This window comes from Phasianus colchicus, chromosome 19, assembly GCF_987193195.1.
Source record: "Phasianus colchicus chromosome 19, bPhaCol1.hap1.1, whole genome shotgun sequence".
In the NCBI taxonomy this organism is placed as follows: domain Eukaryota; kingdom Metazoa; phylum Chordata; class Aves; order Galliformes; family Phasianidae; genus Phasianus; species Phasianus colchicus.
Genome location: NC_143454.1, coordinates 9,749,876 through 9,772,733, shown reverse-complemented (window position 1 = coordinate 9,772,733; position 22,858 = coordinate 9,749,876). Strand labels below are relative to the sequence as shown.

Sequence of the window (22,858 nt, the reverse complement as noted above, 5' to 3'; positions counted from 1 at the left end):
CTGGGGTGCCTCTGAGCGTGACAGCCTGTGCTGTACAAGATGTAATTTCAGTGCTTCAGAGCTCTCTTGGTTATGCATCTCTTAAAAAAACCAAAAAACAGGCGTGTTGGCTTCTCTCTGAAGAAGAAAAACAGCTGCTTCTTTAGGGTTTTCACGTGTTTGATTTCTTTAGGGTGTTTAGTTTTGCTCTGGGCTATTTGAGAAAACTTATTAAATACAAGCATAAATTGCTAAGTTTTGTTTGCTGGGAAGGTAGAAACACACAGGGCCTGCCTGAACTATTGAGTTTGTGCCTCTGGAGAAAATCACTTTGCTGCCATGATGCCCCAGGATGGAAAAAATCTGCAGCCAGAAGTTACAAGGAATAAATGAAATAGCAATAGGTGCCGTAAATAAAGCTACAGCGCATTAACGCTCCTCTCTCTTTGGGGATCAAAAGCAAAATAGCTTTCAGTGTAGTGACACAAGGAAAACCTAGTGAGAGACCTAAATCCAACAAGTTGATTACATGCCCAGGAAAGGTGCTAGGAACAAAGCTCTCCTTGCATTTACACTGGAAGGGGTACAAATGCAGCCCTTCTGCAGGGAGGCTGCCATCCCCCCATCTGGAAGCAGTAGTGAAGAGATGGGCTGGAAATCAATTCCTCCTAAGCAGTGCCTCCTGGTTGAATTCAGAGCTTGAGTGAAGCCTCAAAAAGCTCCAAGACTCTGCTATGTTGTGCAACCATGCAATGGCAGAACAGCTGGCAGATGTTGAGAACATCAGCCCAGGTTGGTTGCAAAGGCTGCCAAGCAGCATAGCATGGCTATAGCCTGAAAGTGGGAAAAAAATACACGGGAAGAAATTAAGAAAGGGAAGAAAACAAGCGAAGGCCCCACTACAGTGATGATTTATGGATAATTCTATGCTGAAGCATTCCTGCCCACCTGCTGCTTTTGCACTGTGCAAAGAAGGAGCTGAAAAGGAAAGCAGAGAGGCAGCTGCACCCAGTGGGCTCAGCTCCAGCCCCAGCAGCTGAGCTGGATGTGGGACCTGGACACAGCAAAAAGCTCTGTAGAACTCTCCCAAAACCTCTGAGGTCTGCCCTCCTCAGGGCACTCGCATGAAAGATCACAATAACTTGGAAACTGCACATCTGGCAGAGCGCTGGCTGGTAGGTAAGCAGAGCAGCACCACTCACCTGTCAGAGGCTAAAGGGGAGGGGATGCATTCAGGGTGCACTGGGTGAGTTTTGCTGGGGACTCAGCAGCTCAGATCACAGGTGGCAGCAAGCTGCCAGGATCCTGCAGCTCCTTTTTGCGTCCTCATGGCCGTGGAGAGGGCTGGTTTATTTTTTCCCCTGGAGCTGCGAGTCAGCTCAGCTCACATCATTTGATTGAGAAGTTATTAGAAAGAAATCAGGTCAAAGCTGGGGAGAAGATGCTGGACAGAAAGTTGCTGAGCACTGAGAGTAATTCCAGTTTGCCTTTTATACCACAAAAGCCTTATGCCCAACACTTCACATTCCCTCTCTGCTGGAGCTCATTCCTCTCCTGTGACTGCCTCCCATCTCTTTGCTGTTTCCCCCTTTCCAGGAGGGCTTTGGTCGCACTCAGGAAGCCCAACCTTTCATATAAAGCACCCATTCACATGTTTTCTCCTACTTATTTTTTTTTTGCCCAAACTCACGAGATCATAGGGAACAAACCCCCAGGATCTGGTCTCTAAATTTAACTGTAACCACCACTTCTTTTTTAGCCAGTTGTATTTTTACCCATCTCATGCAAACGTGGTATTTAAGGAGCTGGGAGCAGCATCTCTTCCAGAGATAATAATAGAGCAGGGCACATCACAACCGATGCTGGCGTGTCTTGCAGTGAGCAAACAGGGTGTGATGGTGGTGGTGCAGATGGAACTGAGCACTATATGCCAGCACTGCACCCATTCCAGGCACACTGCAGTGCTCTGCCCATCCCTGCATCTGTCCTCACATCCATCCCTGCTGAGCACCAGGGAGCTGACAGACACATGGCCAACATGGAGACCTGGGTCCCTTCCTCCAGAAATAGGGCTAAAAAATATATAGGAGAAAGAAAAACTCCAACTTTACCCAGAAAACAAGCCACAGTTAATGCTTTACCTTAGGAAACAGCCTGGTGGCAAACGTCTGGGGAGCTGAAGGAAAAATGCTCTTTAGACTGCACCCTGCTCAGGCTCAGCTCTTTTAATGGCAGCTGGGAACTCAGCTGCTCTGGGTTAAGTGCTGTTCCTGGGCTGGGGTGGGTGCAGAGCATTGCATGCAGCACATGTGGGAGCCCACTGCCTGATTCTGTCCTGGTTTCTGTCTGCACTGATGAGGTCAGCTGGGCCAAAGGGGAACCTCAGAGCACAGAGCAAAACTGAATTATCTTCGTGCTTCAGTAACCTGCTGCTTCCTTTTGTGGATCTTCCGAAAATTACCCTCCAGCTGCACTCGGCAGAATTACTGCCCTGTAGCTCTCACACCAAACCACGGACTCTTTGTCACAGGAAAAGAGCTGAAAAATACACCGTGCTTTCATGTCTGGCAGCTCCACAAACAGCCGATCCTCGCTCAGGTCCCTGCTTTTTCCTAATGGCAGATCAAAGCTGCTCTCAGCAGCGAGACCCCGAGGCGCTCAGGAGAAGTGTTTGCAGCAGTGCAATGATCTATTGCAGGGCTAAGTGGAAGGCAGCCTGGGTGAGGTGAGCATCACCTTCAAGCTTCTCAGCATTTGCTTCAATCTTTTCAGCCAAGGCTGGGTAATTTTTGCTGTTTTTCCCCAGATTTCTTCCCCCAGCTGTGGTACCACTGCATTCTTAGGGGTCTGTTTGGATGAGGATTGGGCCATAATACCTCAAGATTTTCCAGACCTTACCTGAACCAATCCTTATCTTCACAGCCCCCTTAACCTGTGATTTACCACTACTTGCAGCCAAAGAATGAAGGGGAGGTGTTGATGGGACCCAGCTTGCCACAGTCATTGCAAAGCTTTGTGCACAGAGCTGGGTGCATGCATATGGCATGCATTTCTTGCGTAGGCATCTGCTGCATTCCAACGTGCTTTCAAGGTGCAGGCATCTCTCCAGCCTGCAAACCAGCAGCACCAACCCACCAGTCTTTGCACGAAGAACCAGAGCAGTGCACAACCACCAGCAGTGGTTGATGCTGGTGGACAGATGGGCAATTTCCTACAGCAGTTTCCCAAGGAGCCATCATCTTCTCGCACATCCCAGGAGCACAGATTGCAGAGGTTGTACCCGTGCTGCTTCCCCCACCGTGCCAGCAGCACCTGCAGGCAGGACTTTGGAGCTGAGCAGCTTGGCCAGCAGCTGCAGAAGCATTTTGTTTCCTGGGTTCACCTCAGGGATCAATGAGTTGAGGACAGGCTGTGGTGCCAAGCTCCTCAAGTCCATTGCTATAGAGCAGAGAACTGGCGGCCAATGGTCACAGCTCTGCGTGAGTCCTTCACCTTGCTGGGTCCATCCTCACTGAGAAATAGCATTCCAGGCCTGGGAGTTCTCCCTCTGAGGTCTTTCTTTCTTACTTTACAGCACACGTTCCCTTTCACCACTCCGACGAACTCTTCGTGCATCACCGAGCTCAGGGGTCAGGGGGAAATCCCTCTGCGACCGACTCCAAGAAGACATTCACATCACGTTGGTTTAGGTGGAAACAGTAAACTTGATTTATTGAAAAAAAAAAAAAAAAAATCTATTACATTTATTCCTTTATTACACAGGTTTAAAATATTTAAAAATAGCTCTTACGGGCATTACACTTAAATTTTATGACATGTTTATTGGACTTTGAAGAAATGTACAATACGTCGTTTGACAGTATATTTTAAAAAGGGCCTTATGTACTAAATTTTTTTTTTTTTCCATAGGTTTTATTTTTCTTATCAACATTTGTTCAAGTCATATATATTAAGGGAAGAGGGAAATAAAATTACACAAAAAGAACGTCTGCAAATACAAGTAGTAATTTTATTGCAATAATACCGTAGCTAAGTGGTCTGGGGGAATCGGAACAGTTTGGAGCTCAGTACAATTACAACACTGTGGAATTCAACAGAGGATTTATTTATTTATTTATTTTTTCTTCTTCTTCTTAAAGCAAGGAAATAAAAGGAAAAAAAAAAAAAAAGAAAAAAAAAAGAAAAAAAAGAAAAAAAAAAAGAAAAAAAGCTCCCTTGATGAGAATTCATCCGAACAGAATCACATGACCTAGACAGACGCACACGTGTGTACATACATCAAGATATGGCTTATCTGTTGCAGACAGGAACGTGCAACCTCCTCGACCTTCCCAATGCTCCCAGCCAAGGCTCGTGCCAAGGTGAGCAGGAGCTGAATTCGGCACCAGATCACTGTATGTATCCTCGTTTTCACTGCTTTGCTGCTGGAGTCTGCAGTTTGAGGGTAGCACCTTTTGAGTTTGTTTTTTTTTCCCCCCCCCCAAGGTGGAAAAAAGGAAAATAAAAAATGAATAGTATTCAGACAGAACACAACACAAGAAGGGAGACGGATGGACACGGCTCTTGCAGACCCGAAAGCACCGTGCAGCATCGCAGCTCCCGCCTCGCTCCCTCCCTTGGGCGCTGCTGCTCTCTGCTAGGGAAGGAGGGGGGGAAAAGACATCATATATTGCCTTCTTTCACAGTAAATGTGATGTCCTTTCCTTTATGGTGACAGACTCCCCTCCTTCCTTTCCCCTCCCCTCCCCCGGCTCAACTGTAATACTCCAGGCCAAATAATAATAATAATTACAAAAATCCCCTGCAACATCAATTTTCCAGCCAAGAGAATCTACACAAGGAAACAGCCGGGGAGAAAACAAAGCGACACGTGGAGAAGGAATGGGGTGGCAGCGGGCTGTGATTCGGAAACGCTGCGTGGGAAAGAAAGCCATCCTGGCAGCCACCATGGGAAGAGGAAGAGAATGGCACACGCAGCTCCGTCCTCACGACAGTTACATCAATTAGCACCACAAACGTTCAGCCACCAACACGACCTGGTGTGATCAACGCCGTATAAATGCATGAATACTTTTTGGAAAGGCGTAAGCACTTTTAATACGTCCTACATGGGCCCTATAAGTTCCCATAAAGCAAAGAAAACATCTTCTGCATAGCAAATACGAAGCTGGCATGCATTTATAACCAGAGACCGGAGCAGAAGTGTGCAGTCTGCGTTGGAAGCAGCTGAAGCAGCGGTCAGTGGGAGATTGGCCAATGGCAGAGTCCAACCAGTGTAGTGTTAATGTTACTCGAATAGATAGCACCACGAAGAGACATGTAAAAACAAAACAGCACCTTTTTTTTTTTTTTCCTCTCCTTTTTTTTTTGTTGTTTTACACTCAATATCCCAAGAGGACAAATGGATCTTCCCTGCCACTGCAATCTGCCACTGGGAATAGATTTTTTTTTTTTTTTTAATTATTCTTATTTTAAAAGAACGCTGAAGGAAACATGGAGGCGAGAAGAATTAACTTAAAACACATACATGAAGGTGAAGCAGGGGCACAAAGAGGCAGAGATGCAAACTGCAGCCTGCTTTGTAGGGCTCTGTAGCAAAAAGAGGCTTTGCTTTCCTTATTTTGGAGCACATCATTCCAAAGGCATCAGTGGCTGCGGGGTAATGGCCTCAGCTGCATCCCCCGGTGGGATGGCAGCAGTCAGGTGGGGTCACATGCATGTTTTGAAGCCAGGAACGTGGGAACATTTCAAATAATATACAATACAAATATTTACTTACAAACATACAAAAATATAAGCACCTTTAAGACATGGGAAAGAGATGCCCAGGGTGGCTTTTAGCGATCGAATTGGTCAGGTTAGATTTTGTAAGAAGTGGGATTAGGCGATTCTATGAAGATACTACAGATTCTGGAAACGGCCATTATATCTGCTTGCTAGACCCGATGCAAATCACACAGAAGTCAATGAGATGACCATGAAGAACTTCAGCAGGGTTCGCATGAGAGCCGGGATTCAACGTCAAGCTGAGCACGGGAGTTTCAAGTTATTATCCATTTTTTTCCTTAGAAACAAACAAACAAAAACCTGCAGAGAAGCACTTGGCATCGTCTGGCGGAGAGAAGAAGTCTCGGATGCGTTTCCATCTCAGGACACGCAGGGCAGGTCCATGGGCCACGTGGGCAGCGTCAGGTCATGCGATTCTGCGCGGGTGCCGCGGCACAGAGGAACTGGGGCAAAACGAAGAACAAAACGAAACGAAAAGGAAAGAACCCATCGCTGTCCAGTTTCAGAACGTGCATGTGACGACGAGGAACTCTTTTTTTTTTTTTTTTTTTTTTTCTTCTTTTCTTTTTTAATTAATTAAATGGCGCAATGAGGTTACGAGGTTGCTCATTTGGAGACTAGTTTTCAGGTGGCTCTTAGCCCATGAAGCAAGCTGGTCCCACCTCGAATCCAAATTTCTGTGACGCTTCTCCGAAGTCATTGAACATGATGTCGACAATAGGCACTTGCTCGACCTTGGGCGTGTTGATTTCCAGGACAGTCTTCTGATAGCCCTTCTTTGCCTGGAGGGAAAAGAGGGAGAGAGAAGAGCTCCAATGGAATCGTAGAAACGCTCAGGTTGGGAAAGACCTTAAAGATCACCGAGTCCAACCACAACCTAACCAAACTACCCTAACAACCCTGCACTAAATCATGGCCCTGAGCACTACATCCAAGCAGTTTTTAAACACATCCAAGGATGGTGACTCAACCACCTCCACGGGGAGCCTATTCCAGCGCTTAACAATTCTTTCTGTAAAGAAGTTTTTTCCTGAATGAACAAGGCAATGGTGTCTCCAACACAATGGCAGCAGGTTATCGTGAGCAAACATTCACTGGTCAACTAGGAATACACAGATGTGTCACCCAGGCATCTCCTACACTAATTTGGAGGCACACTGCATCCAACTCCCCCTGCAGATGCAGTAGGCACCACTGAGGATGCTTGCCTTGAGCACTCACTTTGGAGCTGTTGCTGTGAGGATGGAGTGGCCCTAACACTGCTTTCAGCGTAGCTCAGAGCTGGAACAGGAGCTTGGCAGTACTGCTGTGGCTGTGGTACAGTTGTTTTGCCTCCCCAAGGACACGCACGGGTTGTTGAGCAAATATAAGCAATTTAATTTGAATATATTAGTTTGACTATTATCCGAGCGCTACCGAAAAGCCCGCATTTAAAGTTTGATGGAATTCACAAGGTGATGTTGTCTTTTTATCGTGCCTGCTAGCCATACAGTTATTTCTGAAATATAAATAATTATTGGAGGAGCAGAAGTGCACCCGGGAGCATACAAAGCTGCACAAACAAGTGAATTTATGGAGCAGCTTTTGGCTCTACCTTACCCTCTGATTTGTGTGTCTCAGAAGAATAAGCTGTATCATGGTTACTGAGAAAGGGCTGTAAGATCAGGAAAAACATATTCAAATAATGGCCCAAACATTAGCCCTGGAGCTCCTCCGGTGCTGGCTGCAGCAGCCTCAATCACAGTCAGGGTTTGGAGCTTCTTGAGGCCTCTGCAGCAATGCCCATGCTGGGTAACCAGGCCTCATTTTTCACATTAAGGCTTAACCTTATAGATATTGCCAGTGTTTCAAGCAAGGATGACCTGCTGAGGTCCCAGACACAACACAGGAATGCAGGAGAGGCAGAGCATTGCTCTGTGAGGCTCTCACAGCATCTCACTGGGATATGGCTCTGCACCAAATCTATCCCTGCAGGATGCAGTGAATCCCCTGTCTTTTACGTCCTCTCCAGAGCTTTGCAGAGAGGGGCAGGAGGAAGGGCTGAAGCTTGGAAGCGATGCCCAAAGCCCTATGCCCCTCCACCAGCTCACCAGCCCATGCTGCTCCCTGCTTTGCTCCTGCCAGTCTTTACCTTGCAGCACTGAGGCTGGTTGTGCTGACAGCAGCCGGTGCTACAGCCTCCAGTAAGCAGCAACCAAGTGAATAAACTCAAACGAGCTGCAATCCCATTTCCAGGCAAATATTCCTCATTAAGAAGAAGGAAGAGGAACGCAGGGCACCTGAACTGCATCACTTAACCTAAAAGGGTTTTCATCAGATGCATCTGCCTTAAAACGTGCAGCATGTGGTCTGCAGCTTCCCCGAGACTTGTGAAGGAGAAGGGAGGAGAGGGCTCTTTTTTGCTGAGGACAAGCTGTGTTACCTGGAGACACGTGGTACTTGAGGATAAAGCTCCCCATGCGACTTCTGAGCGTTTTCAGTAGAGGGATGAATGCCCTTTTCCTCTCTTTCAGGAGTATTAAAAGAAGCGATTCTAATTTGATTTTTCTCATTGCTCCTACAGTAAAAGCACGGCTGCCAGAACAGAATCGCTTTAATCTCAAATTATGTGGAGGGCTTTTGCTGTCAAACAACTCTATCATTCAGTCCCGTGGGCTTCAAGCACTGCAGTTGCAGAAGGTGAGAATTATGCGTGCTTTTGCACTGACAAACTGGGTCTGGAAATAAATGCAAGCAGCACCTACTTTGCCAAATTTTCAATTCCTGAAGGCAGATTGCTCAGAGCCCAGTCCTCAATCAGATGCCCAGCAGAAGACAGAAGCAAAGGCTGGATGTTGTGCCACCTTTGGAAAATCTGAACATGGCTCACAGCCGAAGAGAAGGAAAAGAGTACCGTGGGCTGTGCGTGCGTGGGGAGGGCAGGGCTGCAGCTCAACATCTGAACTCAGGGCAAAAACTCAATCCTCAAAGCAACCAAATCAATGGAAATGGGGAAGCGATTTGCTCAGAGATCCCTCCCTGCCATCTTCCCCACGTACCGCACAGCCATCGAATGCAGCTCGGATGTACGGGTTGTTGTCGTAGGACATCTCCTCATCGTTGGAGCCCAGGAAGCGGATGGCTTTGTCATAGCTGTCCGTGGTGGCATCGTGCCAGGCTACGGATTGGTAGCAGTTATAAGTGATGTTCTGGTGGGCCGAGGCGCTCAGCAGCCTGAGGAATGTCATCTGTACCACTCCGATGGGGTTCCCATCCGAATCCACGTAGGAGAGCTGTGGGAAGTGGAGAAGGGGAAACACTGGGCAGTGAGGGGCAAAGCAATGCATTTAGGGTGCTTCAAGGACCACCAGATTTCCCATCCATCCTTATCCCCATGTGCACGAGCACCCTGCCCTCTACTCCGGGGCTGGGTCTCCCCATCCCATCCTGTGCCTGCCACACAAAGCTAAACCAAGGGCAGGAGGAGGAGAAAGGAACAGGGATTTCAGCCCCAGCTGCAAAGTGACACAACACTGAACAAATCTGGGGATGTATATCTCCAGGCATAAAGCCAGTACTGAGCATATTTCTCCAGCTTTTGAGGAGAGTGAAGATTTACGGAAGGGTCTGGAGCTTTATTTTTCTGCCCCATTTGACACAGTTATCTGACCTCTGTAGGTATTTTGTTCTGCACACACAGGGATGTTTCCCATTCATCTTTCCTGGATACCACCACACTGAGATTTTAAGCAATCCTTGCAACCTCTTCTGCAGAAATCCTGCTCCTACAGACGCACAGCTGTACCTGCGTGGGGATCTGCTCTGTCCTGCACATCACTTTCCTTTTCTCCCTCAAAGGAGAACGGTTTCTGGAAATCTATTTCTGCAAAACACAAGTTATTGAAGGCCCCTCCACTCCTCAGGTTTCAGGCCTTTCTGTCACTTTCCCTTGTGCCACCCAACAAGGAACCACCATAGGATCAGTCAGAGCAACATTAAGGACTGACTGCACTTGAGGTGGCATCTCCAGCCACAGCAAAGCCACTGGAGCAGCTCTTCAAACTGCCCTCTACAGACAGCTGACTTCTTTAAGAAATGACTGGGAGAAAAATACACACAAACAGCACAACGTTCTTCAAGGTACGGTGAAGCATCAGATCACGGTGAGGGCTGCAAACAGTAGAAGAGATTCACAAACCAGACAACAAAGTTCTGAGTAAAAAGATGATGAAAATAAATAAAATATACCAACCGGTTGTCAGGATACTGTTGTACTGTCCTCCTGAGAGTTAAATATGACTGACCATGAGAGAGCCACGCATGCCAGGGGGAGAGACAGCAAGAAACCACCAGGACGTAGAAGGATGGGGACACAAAATGCTGAGCACTCAGTGCACGCTCAGCGACACGTGGCACTGCCCATCGATCTGCAAGAGTTACTTTTCTGTGTATTCCTATTTCAAATCGATGCTTGGTTTGCGAGCCAGACTGTGTGCTAAGTTGTTCTGCTTCTGCACGAGGTTTACAACTGGACCCGCTGGGAACTGGCTGTGTGCATAAAGCGTGTTGGTTTTGCAAAAAAAAAAAAATAAAATAAAGTAAAATCAATCCTTTCCCCTTTTTTTCTGTGCTGTAGTATTTGCCTGTGGCAGATGCCATATGGCAGAGAAGGATAACAGGATGGATGGGTGGCAGGTCTTGTTAGAGCTACCGGGAATTACGTGCGTGCAAATGCACACAGGAGGAAAGCAGAGGCCAAAAGAAAACATCTGCAACTCTCTTATCCCTCTAAATGCAGTCTGGCTGCATCATGAGGAACGCTGGGAAATTAACTCCACATTCTCTGTGTCATTGATTAATGATGGTGGGGAAGCATCAAAACAAAACGGTTTCTTTGTATTCCCCATTTACTCCATCCATCTTACTTTGGGTGTCCCCAGAAGAAAGGCAAGCACTGGCATACCTGGTGTAAGCAGTATTATGGGATGTGTCGTAGGCAGTGCCATGGCTCCAGGCTGGGCACACAAAGGCTCTGGAGTGAGCAGAGCAGCCATGCCAACCTGAGGGGCACACACAGCCATCCTGCCAAACCACGAGCAGAATTCAACCAACTCACATCCAGGCAAACATCTCCCCAGTTTACCAGTGTCACAGTTCCAAATATTGACCAGCATGAATTTTTATTTCCTTATTTTAATCAAACATTATGGTTTCAGGGTTTGCTGTAGAAGGTCTTCTATGTGCTGGTGGCTTTTTTTTTTTTTTTGCAAATGGGAAATGCAGGACAGGTAAAAGGCAAGAGGATAGCAATGCAGAAAGATGGAACAAAGTGGCACTGAAATTCCTATTTAAAAAATGGGCCCCAAGCTCTAGGGTGCCCATTCAGCCTCTAAAGTAGCCGACAAACAGGCTGGAAAAAAAAAAGGAAAAAAGGCACAGAAGATGCAGAGATGAATGTACTTGTAATATTAATTGATGAAGTGCTCTGTAATTAAGCTATGAGTAGTTGCCCTCCAAGGAGCTACGAGGCTGAAGCCTTGGCTTTGCGGCCTTGTTGGATGGTGCAGAAAAGCTGCAGAAGCCATATCCTTCTTGTGGGCAGAATCAGAGCATACGTGTTTAGTGGCAATGAAATGTGGCTGAAGGAAACAAGGCAGCATCCTCCTTTGTTTGCCCTTTAAGGTGGAAGTTTACATGTTCTGCAGGAAACCTCTGCCTTGGGCAATGGGGACCACAGCACCTCCACCTGCTCACGTCTGCTGAGTATTTCCTCCTTCCCTCATCCTCCTGATCTGACCGGGCTCATGATGTGCACCCCACTAATCCTGTAGGAATTGATACACACGTGGGAGATTTCCAGTGCTGGGGGAGAGCTGGCTCATGCTCATCATTTGATGAAGAGCTCAGTGGAAGAGCGATCTATGCACAACATGAATGTTCTGCTACAGGACAAAATACTGGAGCTGCTTCTCTCTATCTCTCTTTTTTTTTTTTTTTTTTTTAACATGTTGATGTCTTGTTTGCTTGCTGACATCGAACATTGTTTGACCTCACAGCACTTTTTCTCCCTTAAAAATAAACCTCAATTGTGACTACATCCAATCCCAGGCCATCAGGCTTGGCACACATGTGGCTTGAAATCTCTTCCTTTGAATCAATGAATTCACTGCTCCCAAGCTCTGGGGATGGTGTGGGAGCCCCCAGCACGGCTCATCTCCAGCAAGGAGATGAGATTCCTCCTTTGGGGACAACTTGACCTGGTTATGTGCAGACTCACCAACCCAGCCTAGGCTACTTCCAAAGAAGTGGTGCAGCTCCAGGGTGAGGCATCACACAAGGGCTTGCAGGACAAGGCTGCTCTCCTTGGGGACAGCAACATAGGGCCACCCAGTTTGCTCTTGCTATGATGGGAGCAGCTCAAGGGGCAGCAGCACCCTCCTGCAGGACACAGAGCTGGTCACCAAAAGCGTCCCTGTGTGGTTTTGCTTCTTTTTTCACCTTAATTATTCCACCTTAAACGTTTTAACTTGTGATGATGATTAGTCGAGCATGCAAAATGCAACAGGTCTGGCCATACCAAAGCGGATGACGTGCTCTGATTCAGACTAGAGGGCCAAGGTTAGCCACTTACCAAAGACCCCCGCTTGTATTGACTATACCATGTGGAAGGCTGTTCTTTGGGCCAACGAGCCATTTTACTCTGTAAAATACGACACGGGTTAAAGAAAACTGAAAGCACTGAGATGCATCTTACCAGTTTACCGCGCTTGAATTCACTGAACCAGGAGCCTGGGTTTTCCTTTGGCCAAGAAGTAATTCTAGCCTAGTTTGTGGACGGCAATGAGGAAGGAAAGAAAAGAGAAAAAAGAAAGAAATGAAGTTACATTCAGTTCCATGAGCAGTGCCTCCATGTCTTATCGAAAACGGCTGACTTGTTTTAAAAGCATGTTTTCTTAATCTTTATACACCAGTAACAAGACCAGCCGGCAGAGCCCTATGGTGCCAGCAGCCTCTCAAGCAGAAGGAGATGCCACTGCCTGCACCAGCCTCCTTTGCTAAGGGCTAATGATCACTAATTCTAGATACTTTGGATGCAAAACCGTCAGTGCAGTCTATTGGCAGGAGAGCTAAAAGGAAAGATACAGGAAAATAAAAAGAAACATGAACGGTGGAAGTGGTGGTAATGGAGGAGGCTGCTATCATTCTAATGTCAAATCCAGATGCTGAGGGGCTAGGAAAGGCAAAGAGCAGCATTAAGGAAAAGCCTCTGAGTGCCTCCAAAGGCTGTGCAGCACACAGGGCAGCACATGCAGCATCCTCTGACAGTGCTGGACCACTGAGCACGGTGGAGCTCCAACCACCTAGAGTGGGACAAGGAGTGACCTTGGCAAGAAGGGCTGTGTCAGAGCATCCTTCCCTTATGGCAGTCCCACCCGAGCAGCTGAACCACTTTGTTTTCCAGGCAGAGCACAAGGAAGGAGCACGGTTGCTGTGTGCTCCCCCCCTCTTCCAAAAATTCCCTCACTTCTGTGTAAATCTGTTCAAAAGCAATGGGCAAACTTTACTGCAGGTGTCCTGGGACTGTCCTTTCCTTCCAGTCTGCAAACCATAAAGCAAATTAGCGTGCTTCTACTGCGTTAAGGACGGACAGAAAGGGGATATGTCTTCAACTCTGCTATGGCTTATAATAAAACCATTCATCCGACACTTAATGCTGCTGTGATAGCTGTTCAAGGTCCTCTCTGTGGAAAAACAGCAGGCTGAGCCTTTCTCACACTTATGGTACTCTGCAGCAGTAGCACAGTTTGTGTTTGAGGAGCATCACAGCCTGCATCCAGCAGAGCAGCTCTGCAACAGGGAGAGCAGCTCCATAAAACAGCACATGGATGTGTGACAAAAATTAAGAGTATGGGTCAACTAAGCAGATCAGTACACATTAACATAATCAACACTGTGCATATGAATATTCATATTAGGGAACAATCTTTTATCATCATGATATTAAAGAAAGTCGTGCGGACTTACTCCTTCAGACTTCTTATCAGGGAAGATGCAAGTCTCTCCACCAGCTGTGAAATTACAGTACACTTTGAAAGAGTCCCTGGAACATCCTTGGTTAGGATCCACCCAGTATTCACCTGGATGCAGGACAAGGAGGAGAGGGGAAGAAAGAATCAGCACTGTGAAGGGATATCCAAGTGGACTTCAACAACCATCTTACTCGGGCCGTATCATCCCCATCATAGGCTACTATTCTATGTATTTTTAAGAAAAATAGGGGTTGATGCCATATAATACTGTGGCATCTTTCAGGAACAGCTTTTTTGAAACACACATCCCCATTTTTCTCTATGTCTCCAGATCTCTATGACCTCTTTGGTCAGCCACGTTCCTCAGGGGGCAACAAGGGAGTCCCCAAAATCTCTCTCTTCCTGCACTGAACCATATTCACCAACTGGAGTTGGGAACCCACTGTGTTTTCCCTGTGCCCCCCCTGTCCCAGGACGCACCATCTGGGAAATCAGGGTGACACAGCTGGAGATCCTTGCAGGTACGAGCTGGGTTATGTTGAGTGCCCAACGGATGCTTCATTTGCTCAATTTCCAGTTTCAAGGAATTCAGTGAGCCGAAAATCTCCTCCATGCCATCTGCATAGTCCATGTAGTTGTCAGCATTTCCATCATCCACCAGCTGGCTGGCATCGATGTTTCGCCTGGTCCTCTTGGAAGACTGGATGGGCAGAGGCTGGATGACTTCTCCAGGAGGACCCTGATGGATGGGGGAAGAAGATGCAACTTCTCAGTGGAAATGGGGACGAGATGGAAGAAACAGCCAAAGCAGCCACCAGTGCTGAAGAAGAGCATCACAAGATACACACTAGATATCTGAAACACCCATGGTGGCACTGAGGAAAACCCTGGCCACCAACATTGGTTCCTTCTTCTCTTGTTCTCCTCCCATTACTAATTCTTCCCTTCACCTTCTGCTTTCTTCCCTGGCATCCCTAATGGATGTCACTCCATTGCAGGACTGCTGATATGCTGAATCTTTATCTGGAAATCTACATGACAACACCCATTAAGTTTGTGTAATGGGTTGTACTTACAGGAGGCCCTGGGGGGCCAGGAAGACCAGATTCACCCTTTGGACCCGTTGGACCCTAAGTGGAAAAAAAGGAAAAACACAAGTCACTCAGTAAAAAGCATTTGTAACTGATACCACAGCCCAAGCTTAATTTTTTTCCATAGTCTCTACCAGTAAATGTTTCCTTCCTGTCCTTTTAGTCACACAAAGGGGGTCTCTCATCCCCACGTCCCCAGTCAAATTTGTATTTTGGTTATTTTCTGGTGCTCAGTAAGAAACAATGTCAAACACTTGGGATTAAGCAGTCAAATTTTCCTCATGCTTCCTGCAGAAAAGGAAGGATCTTTCAATGGATGAAGATGTTACCTCTCCAAATCAATTCAGCAGATTTCAAAATCAAATCCAAGCTCAAAATTACTAAAACACTGAATTCCTTATGGGAAAAAAAAAAGAAAAAAAAGAAAAAATAGGACTTAGGAAGTTGCCCAAGAGGAATTTTTAACTGCCTGAATAGGAGATCTGTAACATGAAGCTCGCTTTAGTGCTGCATTTCTCACAGAGTTCCTCGTTCTTCAGCTTGCCACCTCCTGCTTCACAGTCTATTTTTAATACCCTCTGCACTACAGTAGTAGTTTTTCTCATAAGGACTATTCACTGCATTCCTCCTTATGATCTTTGCTACACCGATGCTCAGTGAAGTACAATGCATGTAACAGAATCCTTCCCCAATTATAATTTCTGAGCTGGGATAGTCTGAAAAGGCTGCGTTTGCTACAGCCATCTTTGGCTAATTGCCTTAACACTGCTGATGTGGAGGAGTCACAGCAGGCTGTGCACTTAATAAGAGATCCTCAGCCTCTTCACTTAACAATGTCTATACTCACTGATGATCCTTTAGCACCTTTGGGACCAGGTGGACCCTGCATAGAGAAAAATACAGAAGGGAGTTAGTATCTTTGTTAGCAGAGAAGTCAACCTCTCCTTAGAGAGAGACAGAACACTACTATACTAGTTTCTGCATTTTTTATTTATTTATTTTTTTACATTCACTTCCTTTTTGTGCCCATTTTTCAGATGAACGCTGCTTTTTTTCCAAGCATACAAAAAAGCACTCCTGAAACACATCCAAGTGCTGTTATTATGCTCAGCTGGGCAATCCCCACTGCCGTTAGCATCATCACATGAGGTCACTGCAGAAGGGCTGTGCTGGGTTATCTGGGAACCCCAAAGTGACCCCAGAAGGGCTGTACAGTTCCCCAGGAGTTTAAAGGTTACTTTTTTACTGGTCACATACCGGTAATCCTGGTGGCCCTGGGGGTCCAATTGGTCCAGAGGGACCTGTGATACCCTGCAAAATAAGAGCAGAACAATATTGATTTGCAGGCAGCAATGCTGGCCCACAACTATGGAATTAACCACCGACCACCTGATTTTGGAGGACATAAAGATTTGAAGCTTAAATTGGTTTTTAAATGTGTGCGTGATCCAGACAAGAATATGGCACACAGTTCTGTAAGTCAGTCTTCCTGACACATACTTGTGTTGCCATCTCTCCAACTCTACTCAACTCTTCTCATGCGACTCTCAAGAACCCAATTTCTGCTAAAATGGGTCATTTTAGAGCATCACTGTATTTCATACATAGAATAAACCACATTCGGATAGAAAACATGACTCAAAAACGTTCTCATGCTGAGATTGACATTTACCTGCTCTCCCTTGGGTCCTGCAGAGCCCTGGGGGCCTGGGAGACCTCGGTCGCCCTTTTCTCCCTGCTCACCTGGCGGTCCAATAAGACCAATTAAACCTGGATGACCCTAGGGGAAGATAGCAGATGTTAATTACAATCTCTCTCTGGAGTTAACAGAATGCCAAATTTACCTGTGAAAGACATTTCATAGGGACAAACCCAAATATCTAAGCAAGGTGATAGGAGTGCGTAGCTATCCCTGACACAGGGAAGCAGCAGAGTAAGGTGAAAACACTGCCTTTTTGCAACAGGAAATGCTACAAATACATGAACAGAAATGCTGCAATGGAGAATCTGTTCATTTTGCATGTGAACATTCATCACACATTTCCCTCTGCCCCACATCCAGACACAGACACCAGGCCACCCAATGGGGTCATGCATGGCACTTACCTTTTCTCCTTTAGGACCAGAGTCTCCTTTGAGGCCAGGCAAACCAGGTGGGCCCTTTGGGAGACAGGAGGGAAAACAAAGGGGAGAATGAATTCATGGAAAAAGCCTTCTCCCATCTCAAACACTCACTCAGATTTGATGGTTTGGACATACCAGTGGGCCTGGGGGGCCGTCTGGGCCAGGGGATCCTGGAAGGCCTTGTTCACCCTGTAAAACAGTGCAGTCCTCTCAAACTCATCGTCCACAACAGTACTGCTATCAGATGATTATAAACCTACCCTCATCTGGCCACCATGCCAGAGAATATTTGCCCTGTTTTCTTGCAGATAAAGGCAAAACTATGAGCATAGATATCTCTACTGAAAAAGTGGCTTCTGAGTTTAACGAAACATTAATGCAGAGATAGGGCAAGTAGACCCAACACTCAGCTAAAACATGCTGGGGATGGTATCCACCATCATGCCATTTCCATTGAGGATGTTTCATCTGCTCTCAGGCACTTAAGCATGGAAAAAGCCTGCTCCCTTGTAGACAGCATCCTACGCTGGGAACAAAGCATCTCCCAGGGTTACAGCAACAACCCCACCAAGAAGCTTTCTCAGGTGAGAGGAGTATTTGGGAATACTCACAACTGGACCAGGAATTCCCCGAAGGCCATCAGGGCCGGGTTTCCCTGGAGCACCCTGGGGACCGATTGGGCCTGTCTTGCCAGGAGGCCCTTCCAAACCAGCTTCACCCTGGATGCAAGAGACAGCATGCCTTAATATGCATTGGGGCACTGACCCATCTTTTCAGACACAGCAGGATATCACAGAACGAATGCAATTCCCCGCACAGCATATGAGATTTTCCATCTGCTGATTTTCTTGCTGCTTACTCCTTATCCCTGATGTGCCAAGGAAAAGCGTTCTACCGAACAACTTCACTTTTCAGACTTGTCTGTTTCTGCTGATTTACAGCAGGAACAGCCTTTGATGCAAGCTCTCCAGAGCACAAAGCTTTCTTTGCTTATGTCCTGGGAGATGTGCTAGCAGAGCATGTCCTCCGCCATCAGCATTCCTGCGGCTGCCGCGACAATTGGAGCCGTGATTTGCAATCCCACTTTACATTTCCCCCATTACCCCTACAGAAATAACCACGCTCCAATAATGCTGCGTTAGCTCTGGGATATGATGTAGGACTCAGCGTGCCATTTCATTGACAACACATTAAATTGCCAAATATGGCACTCTGTCATTTCAAAGCAAGGAAAACACTCCCGTGACCTTACCAAGCTCTGATTATCTCCACGGAGTTTGTTAAAAGATGAAACACGCATTTAGACTCGAGGCCAGCGACCCCAAATTCAGGCTAATTTGTTGTAACACAGCAAAATCAAATCACTGTCTTTCAAACAACAATGTCAGAGGGTGAGCAGTTTGGCACACGAAAGACACGGTAAGAAAGAAATCCCATCCAGCTCTCACCTTGGCTCCTTTCTCTCCTTGCCTTCCTTCAGGACCAACTGGACCAGGAGGGCCCTAAGGAAAGCACAGAATAGATGCAAAACTCAGTTAGATTACCCTGATCTGCAACGCTCTAATGGAGTTACCACAGGAAAGAAGGCAACACAAGGCAAATCTCTCTGAAAAGGTTTACAAATCAGCTTCTTGCTGCACAAACCCCTGGGCTCTACCAGCAAGAGAGGAAATGTTGGAGAACTTTTATTTCCTTTTGAGTGTTAGAATCTTAAAAAAAAAAAAAAAACGAACAACAAAACAAACAACAATGGAATTTAGCTCAAAACTTCCCATTGATTTCCAATGGCTGTGCCTCACATTTACTTCAGACTAGTAATAAAATTAGCTTTAAAAAAAAAAAAAAAATGATGGAAATACACGTGGAAAATCATTCTTAAAAGATCTGCTTACCCTTTTTCCTGGGGGTCCAGAAGGGCCTGGCTCTCCTGTGGGACCTGGGGACCCCTAAATAGAGAATGGAGGAGAAGAAGTCATAACTGCACCATGAGACATGGGAGGAACGAGTAAGTGTGTAAAACTCAAGCAGAGATACAGAGTTTGTTCCAAGCCAGGGTGTGGGTGGCCAGTACAACTCCTGACACCTCCCAGGGGTGCAGGTGGTATCTTGTTTTATCTCTTCCCACCATGTAATACCATAAGGCATGGAAAATTTAAAATGAAAGGCTGGATTTTGTTTTTCTAGAAGCTACTGTTTGCTTTCTGGATGTATTGCTGAGCAGCCTTGGCTCACATAGACATAGGATGGCAGCAGCCAGGCTCACACGGACAAGAGGAAGGACAGCACTGGGGAGGAGCAGAGGATTTGCTTAATGGAAGCTGGTGGGAATTAGCTGCTGTACATCTTTCTGTGTTAAACCCTTTGCACCTGCACACAGTAACCATTGGGACTGAACACAGATCCCATCCATCCAGTTACTCACCGTCTGACCAGGTTCACCATCGTCACCTTTGTCACCAGGGGGACCATCTTGACCCTAAAATATGAGAAGAAAGAAATCAACAGGCACATTGAGGGTATGAATGGAGCTAAATAAAGTATTGGAAGCAGCGGGTGTTGTTCAGCATGTAAGCTTTGCATTGCTACTGCCCCAAAGGCTGCAGCATGGTCAGAGGAATGGTCTTATGGTGGGACTTCCCACTCTTTCCCCAAGAAAAGTAAGTGACAAAAGAGCTAATGGTGAATAAACAGCACACAGTCGTGTTCCACAACATCAAGAGGAGGAACCTAACTGCCCCTCTGCGAGACAAACACTTACAGCTGGGCCAGGCTCTCCAGGAGGACCAGGGTCACCAGGGAAACCAACTGGACCCTGCAAAGAGAGAAGAGAGACATCCCCAGGTCAGAAACTGCACCTGCAAACCTGCAGAGCACTCGTACCCATCACTCCTGTCATTCACCCTGGGGAGCAAAATCCCAATTCCCTACCCTCAAACCTGAGACCGGATCACATCCCAGCTTTGCGTGCTCAGTAATTTCAACCTGTCACGGTTACCAGTTCAGCTCTGCAGCCAGTTTACACAAAGCTCCATTATCAACATGGGATTTCATCGAGCTTTTCATAAATATATCAGACAAGTGACAGCGGAATCCTCTCAGCTCTGGGGAATGCAAAGATTAGAAGGTTTTGCTTTTCCTTTCCATTTAATGTGTAACATTTTTCACCTGAAGATACTCTCAGATCATTCGATGACTAAAATAACTTCACCACAGTTCTCCCTACAATCCTATTGTGCACTTCAAATGATCCTTAGAGCAGTGCTCAGACAATAGGTTTCAACCAATAACGCAGCATCCCAAAAGCCATCTGTTAAGGGAGATGACTAACTCCCCTACCTCCTCTGCTGCTTCGTACCATCTTTGCTTATCGCATGATGAATTTCTTCAGCCAACAAGCATCAAAGGAGCAGGCAAGACAAATATCGTACCATTGTCATCTGGTATAAATCAGTACAGCCCTGCTGGCTTCAATAGAGCTACAACAACTTGCATTAGCGGGGATCTGACCCTGGAGATACGGCTCCCAAATTCACATAAATCTCCTCTAGGCTATTTTGGAAGCTTTGCTTTGGTGCAGAGGACACTGGCAATGCATAAACTCAAGTGCAAAGTAGAAGTACCACCTTCTACATAGGGATGAGTTTCCTGATAGCCTGCAAAAAGAGACTAACAATTCAAGTATCGCTAGAAGACAAGGTACAACTGGGTCTTTTCCTCATTAGCACTCTAAAGGAATGGGATTATCACTGCATAATATTAGATGGGCAATTATCTGGCTGGTAAACAATTTCAGACTTCACAAAATTATCTGGAAAATATCTTCCTATGTGAAAATCTCCACAAGGCAAAACAAGGAAGCACTGTTTTGACAGGAGGGGGTACTTACAGGGCTGCCTTTGGGACCATCATCACCTGGTGGACCTTTAGGGCCAGGTGGACCAGCAGCACCAGAGGGACCTGCTTCACCCTTTTCACCTCTTTCACCTTTTGGACCCTGTGAAAGAAAAAAGTTGTGTCTATTACTATTACTGATCTCTAATTATCCTCTAATCAATTCTGAAAAAAGCCTGTCCGCATCTTAAAACACAAAGACTCATTGGTGTTCATGTTGTCACGCACAGCCTGCGTTCGGTGACTGAAGTTATCCCATAAACACCCCAGAACGTGGCAGTGTCTCTGCCTGATGCCCACACCAAGGACATGGCTGGTTCAGTCCCTACAGCCCCAGCAACATCTGTGCATCTCCGAAACCCCTTTAGCCAACTTTTTGGTGGAGAAAAGCTCTCCTCCACAGCAGCAGGCTTACCGGCAGGCCGACCTCACCAGGCAGACCGGGCTCACCAGATTCACCAGGCTCACCCTACAGGAAGGAAAAGAAGATGCCTACAGTTACAGGATGCAGACCTTTCTGCTGATGTGCTCAACCCCTTCGGCCTCTGAGAGCTGCAAGCCTCAGAAAGTCATTGGACATTGAGCATCACTGTTTTCTTTTTCAGGTACATTTCCACCTCCTTGGCTTATATTAACAAATTTGCACAGTATACATATAAATACACATGAATCCGTTTACTTAATTGAGAAGAAATCACTAATATAAGTACCTCAAGGACAGCACTACATGCACTTCAAACTGGGAGAAGCCTCCTCCCTTCAAATGGCACCCATTTATTCACAGACTGCAGCCACACATTTACCCCATCACCGCCCCACTCACAGCAAGTGTTGGAACAAACCTCCCTCAGCCCTCAGTCAGGTTGGAGTGCATGCTTTACCTTCTCTCCTACTGCACCAGGATTTCCTATTCCCCCAGCAGGACCTTGGGGTCCATCTGCTCCTGGTGGGCCGGAGGGGCCTCTGGGTCCAGGTGGACCTGGTGGACCCTGAGAGAAAGAGGAGACATTTCAGACAAGCTCCTTGGAAAAAATGCATACATCAGTGATGAAAATGAGAGGAGAAAAGCTTCTTACCATTTGCCCAACATCACCTGTTTCTCCCTTCTCACCAGGAGGTCCAGGCAAGCCCTGTAGGGGGGTGGAAGGGGATAATTGTAGTGGTGAATACATCCTGCAGAGCCTCAGCCCTCATCACCCCAGCCCCAACTGATGCTGCAGCTTACCTGCAAGCCCACAGGGCCAGGGGGACCGGGGAAACCTCGAGGTCCTTCATCACCTTTCTGACCAAAAAGGCCTTGCTGCCCTCTGGGACCTGGTTCTCCATCAGCACCCTACGAGGAAACAGTCTGATTCAGCTTAGCATGGGCACATGGCAGGCAAAAAGCCCATCCCCACCACCTCCCCCTGCAGCCAGCAGCCATGCTCATCCACACGCACTGGGTACGAGCAGCACCCAGCAGAAACTGCAGTTCTGTCCAGTGCTTCCCAGCATTGCTTTTGGGTGAGAAGAATTCCTGCTAACAGTACTCACAGCTGGACCTGGCTGACCGATTGGACCTTGTGGGCCTGTAGGACCTGGTGGACCCTGTCAGGAAACAGAAGTGCAAAGTCACATTTAGGAGAGGAGAGTGAAAAACCTCACCTGTACAATGAGAGGCTCTTGAGCATAGCGTCATTAAATCTGCATAAATTCTCAAATGAGAGCAGGGGGAGGATGGAGTCAAGCCTCCTGGATGCACCAGGGTCCTGCAGGACTGGTGCCCAAGGACACAGTTAAGCTTATTTTGCAAAACACTTTTTGAGGGAGGTGAAAGCTGGAAGTCTTTCTGGGAAGAAAGAAGCCATCTGTGCATGTCTATGTAACATAAGAAGTCTTACAGATCACCCTTAGCCCAGCATCACCTTCTGCATGTACGTGCAGCTACCTACTTGCAGGGCCAAGAAGCCAAAACCAGCTTAACCTGACCTCATATTT

The 22,858-nt window shown here is 46.8% G+C and overlaps 1 protein-coding gene across 4 annotated transcripts in view; it reads right to left on the bottom strand.

Moving 5' to 3' along the window:
• Positions 1-3,782: 3,782 nt before the first annotated feature.
• The window catches only part of COL5A1 (collagen type V alpha 1 chain), a 127,787-nt gene continuing 108,711 nt past the window's right edge, over positions 3,783-22,858 (bottom strand). For 2 of the 4 annotated variants that reach the window (XM_031601829.2, XM_031601831.2), the window contains exons 45-66: positions 22,415-22,468; positions 22,107-22,214; positions 21,958-22,011; positions 21,763-21,870; positions 21,297-21,350; positions 20,877-20,984; positions 19,749-19,802; positions 19,413-19,466; positions 18,883-18,936; positions 18,439-18,492; positions 17,602-17,709; positions 17,126-17,179; positions 16,973-17,026; positions 16,539-16,646; positions 16,124-16,177; positions 15,714-15,749; positions 14,852-14,905; positions 14,256-14,514; positions 13,771-13,883; positions 12,500-12,568; positions 8,805-9,038; positions 3,783-6,548 (exon numbers count right to left, since the gene is read on the bottom strand). In XM_031601829.2, coding sequence (XP_031457689.2) covers positions 6,402-6,548; positions 8,805-9,038; positions 12,500-12,568; positions 13,771-13,883; positions 14,256-14,514; positions 14,852-14,905; positions 15,714-15,749; positions 16,124-16,177; positions 16,539-16,646; positions 16,973-17,026; positions 17,126-17,179; positions 17,602-17,709; positions 18,439-18,492; positions 18,883-18,936; positions 19,413-19,466; positions 19,749-19,802; positions 20,877-20,984; positions 21,297-21,350; positions 21,763-21,870; positions 21,958-22,011; positions 22,107-22,214; positions 22,415-22,468 — 1,992 coding nt within the window. In that variant the 3' untranslated portion in view covers positions 3,783-6,401. Of the gene's footprint in view, positions 6,549-8,804; positions 9,039-12,376; positions 12,569-13,770; positions 13,884-14,255; positions 14,515-14,851; positions 14,906-15,713; positions 15,750-16,123; positions 16,178-16,538; positions 16,647-16,972; positions 17,027-17,125; positions 17,180-17,601; positions 17,710-18,438; positions 18,493-18,882; positions 18,937-19,412; positions 19,467-19,748; positions 19,803-20,876; positions 20,985-21,296; positions 21,351-21,762; positions 21,871-21,957; positions 22,012-22,106; positions 22,215-22,414; positions 22,469-22,858 lie in introns of all 4 variants that reach the window. The other 2 variants (XM_090121356.1, XM_031601830.2) reach the window with 2 other exon arrangements.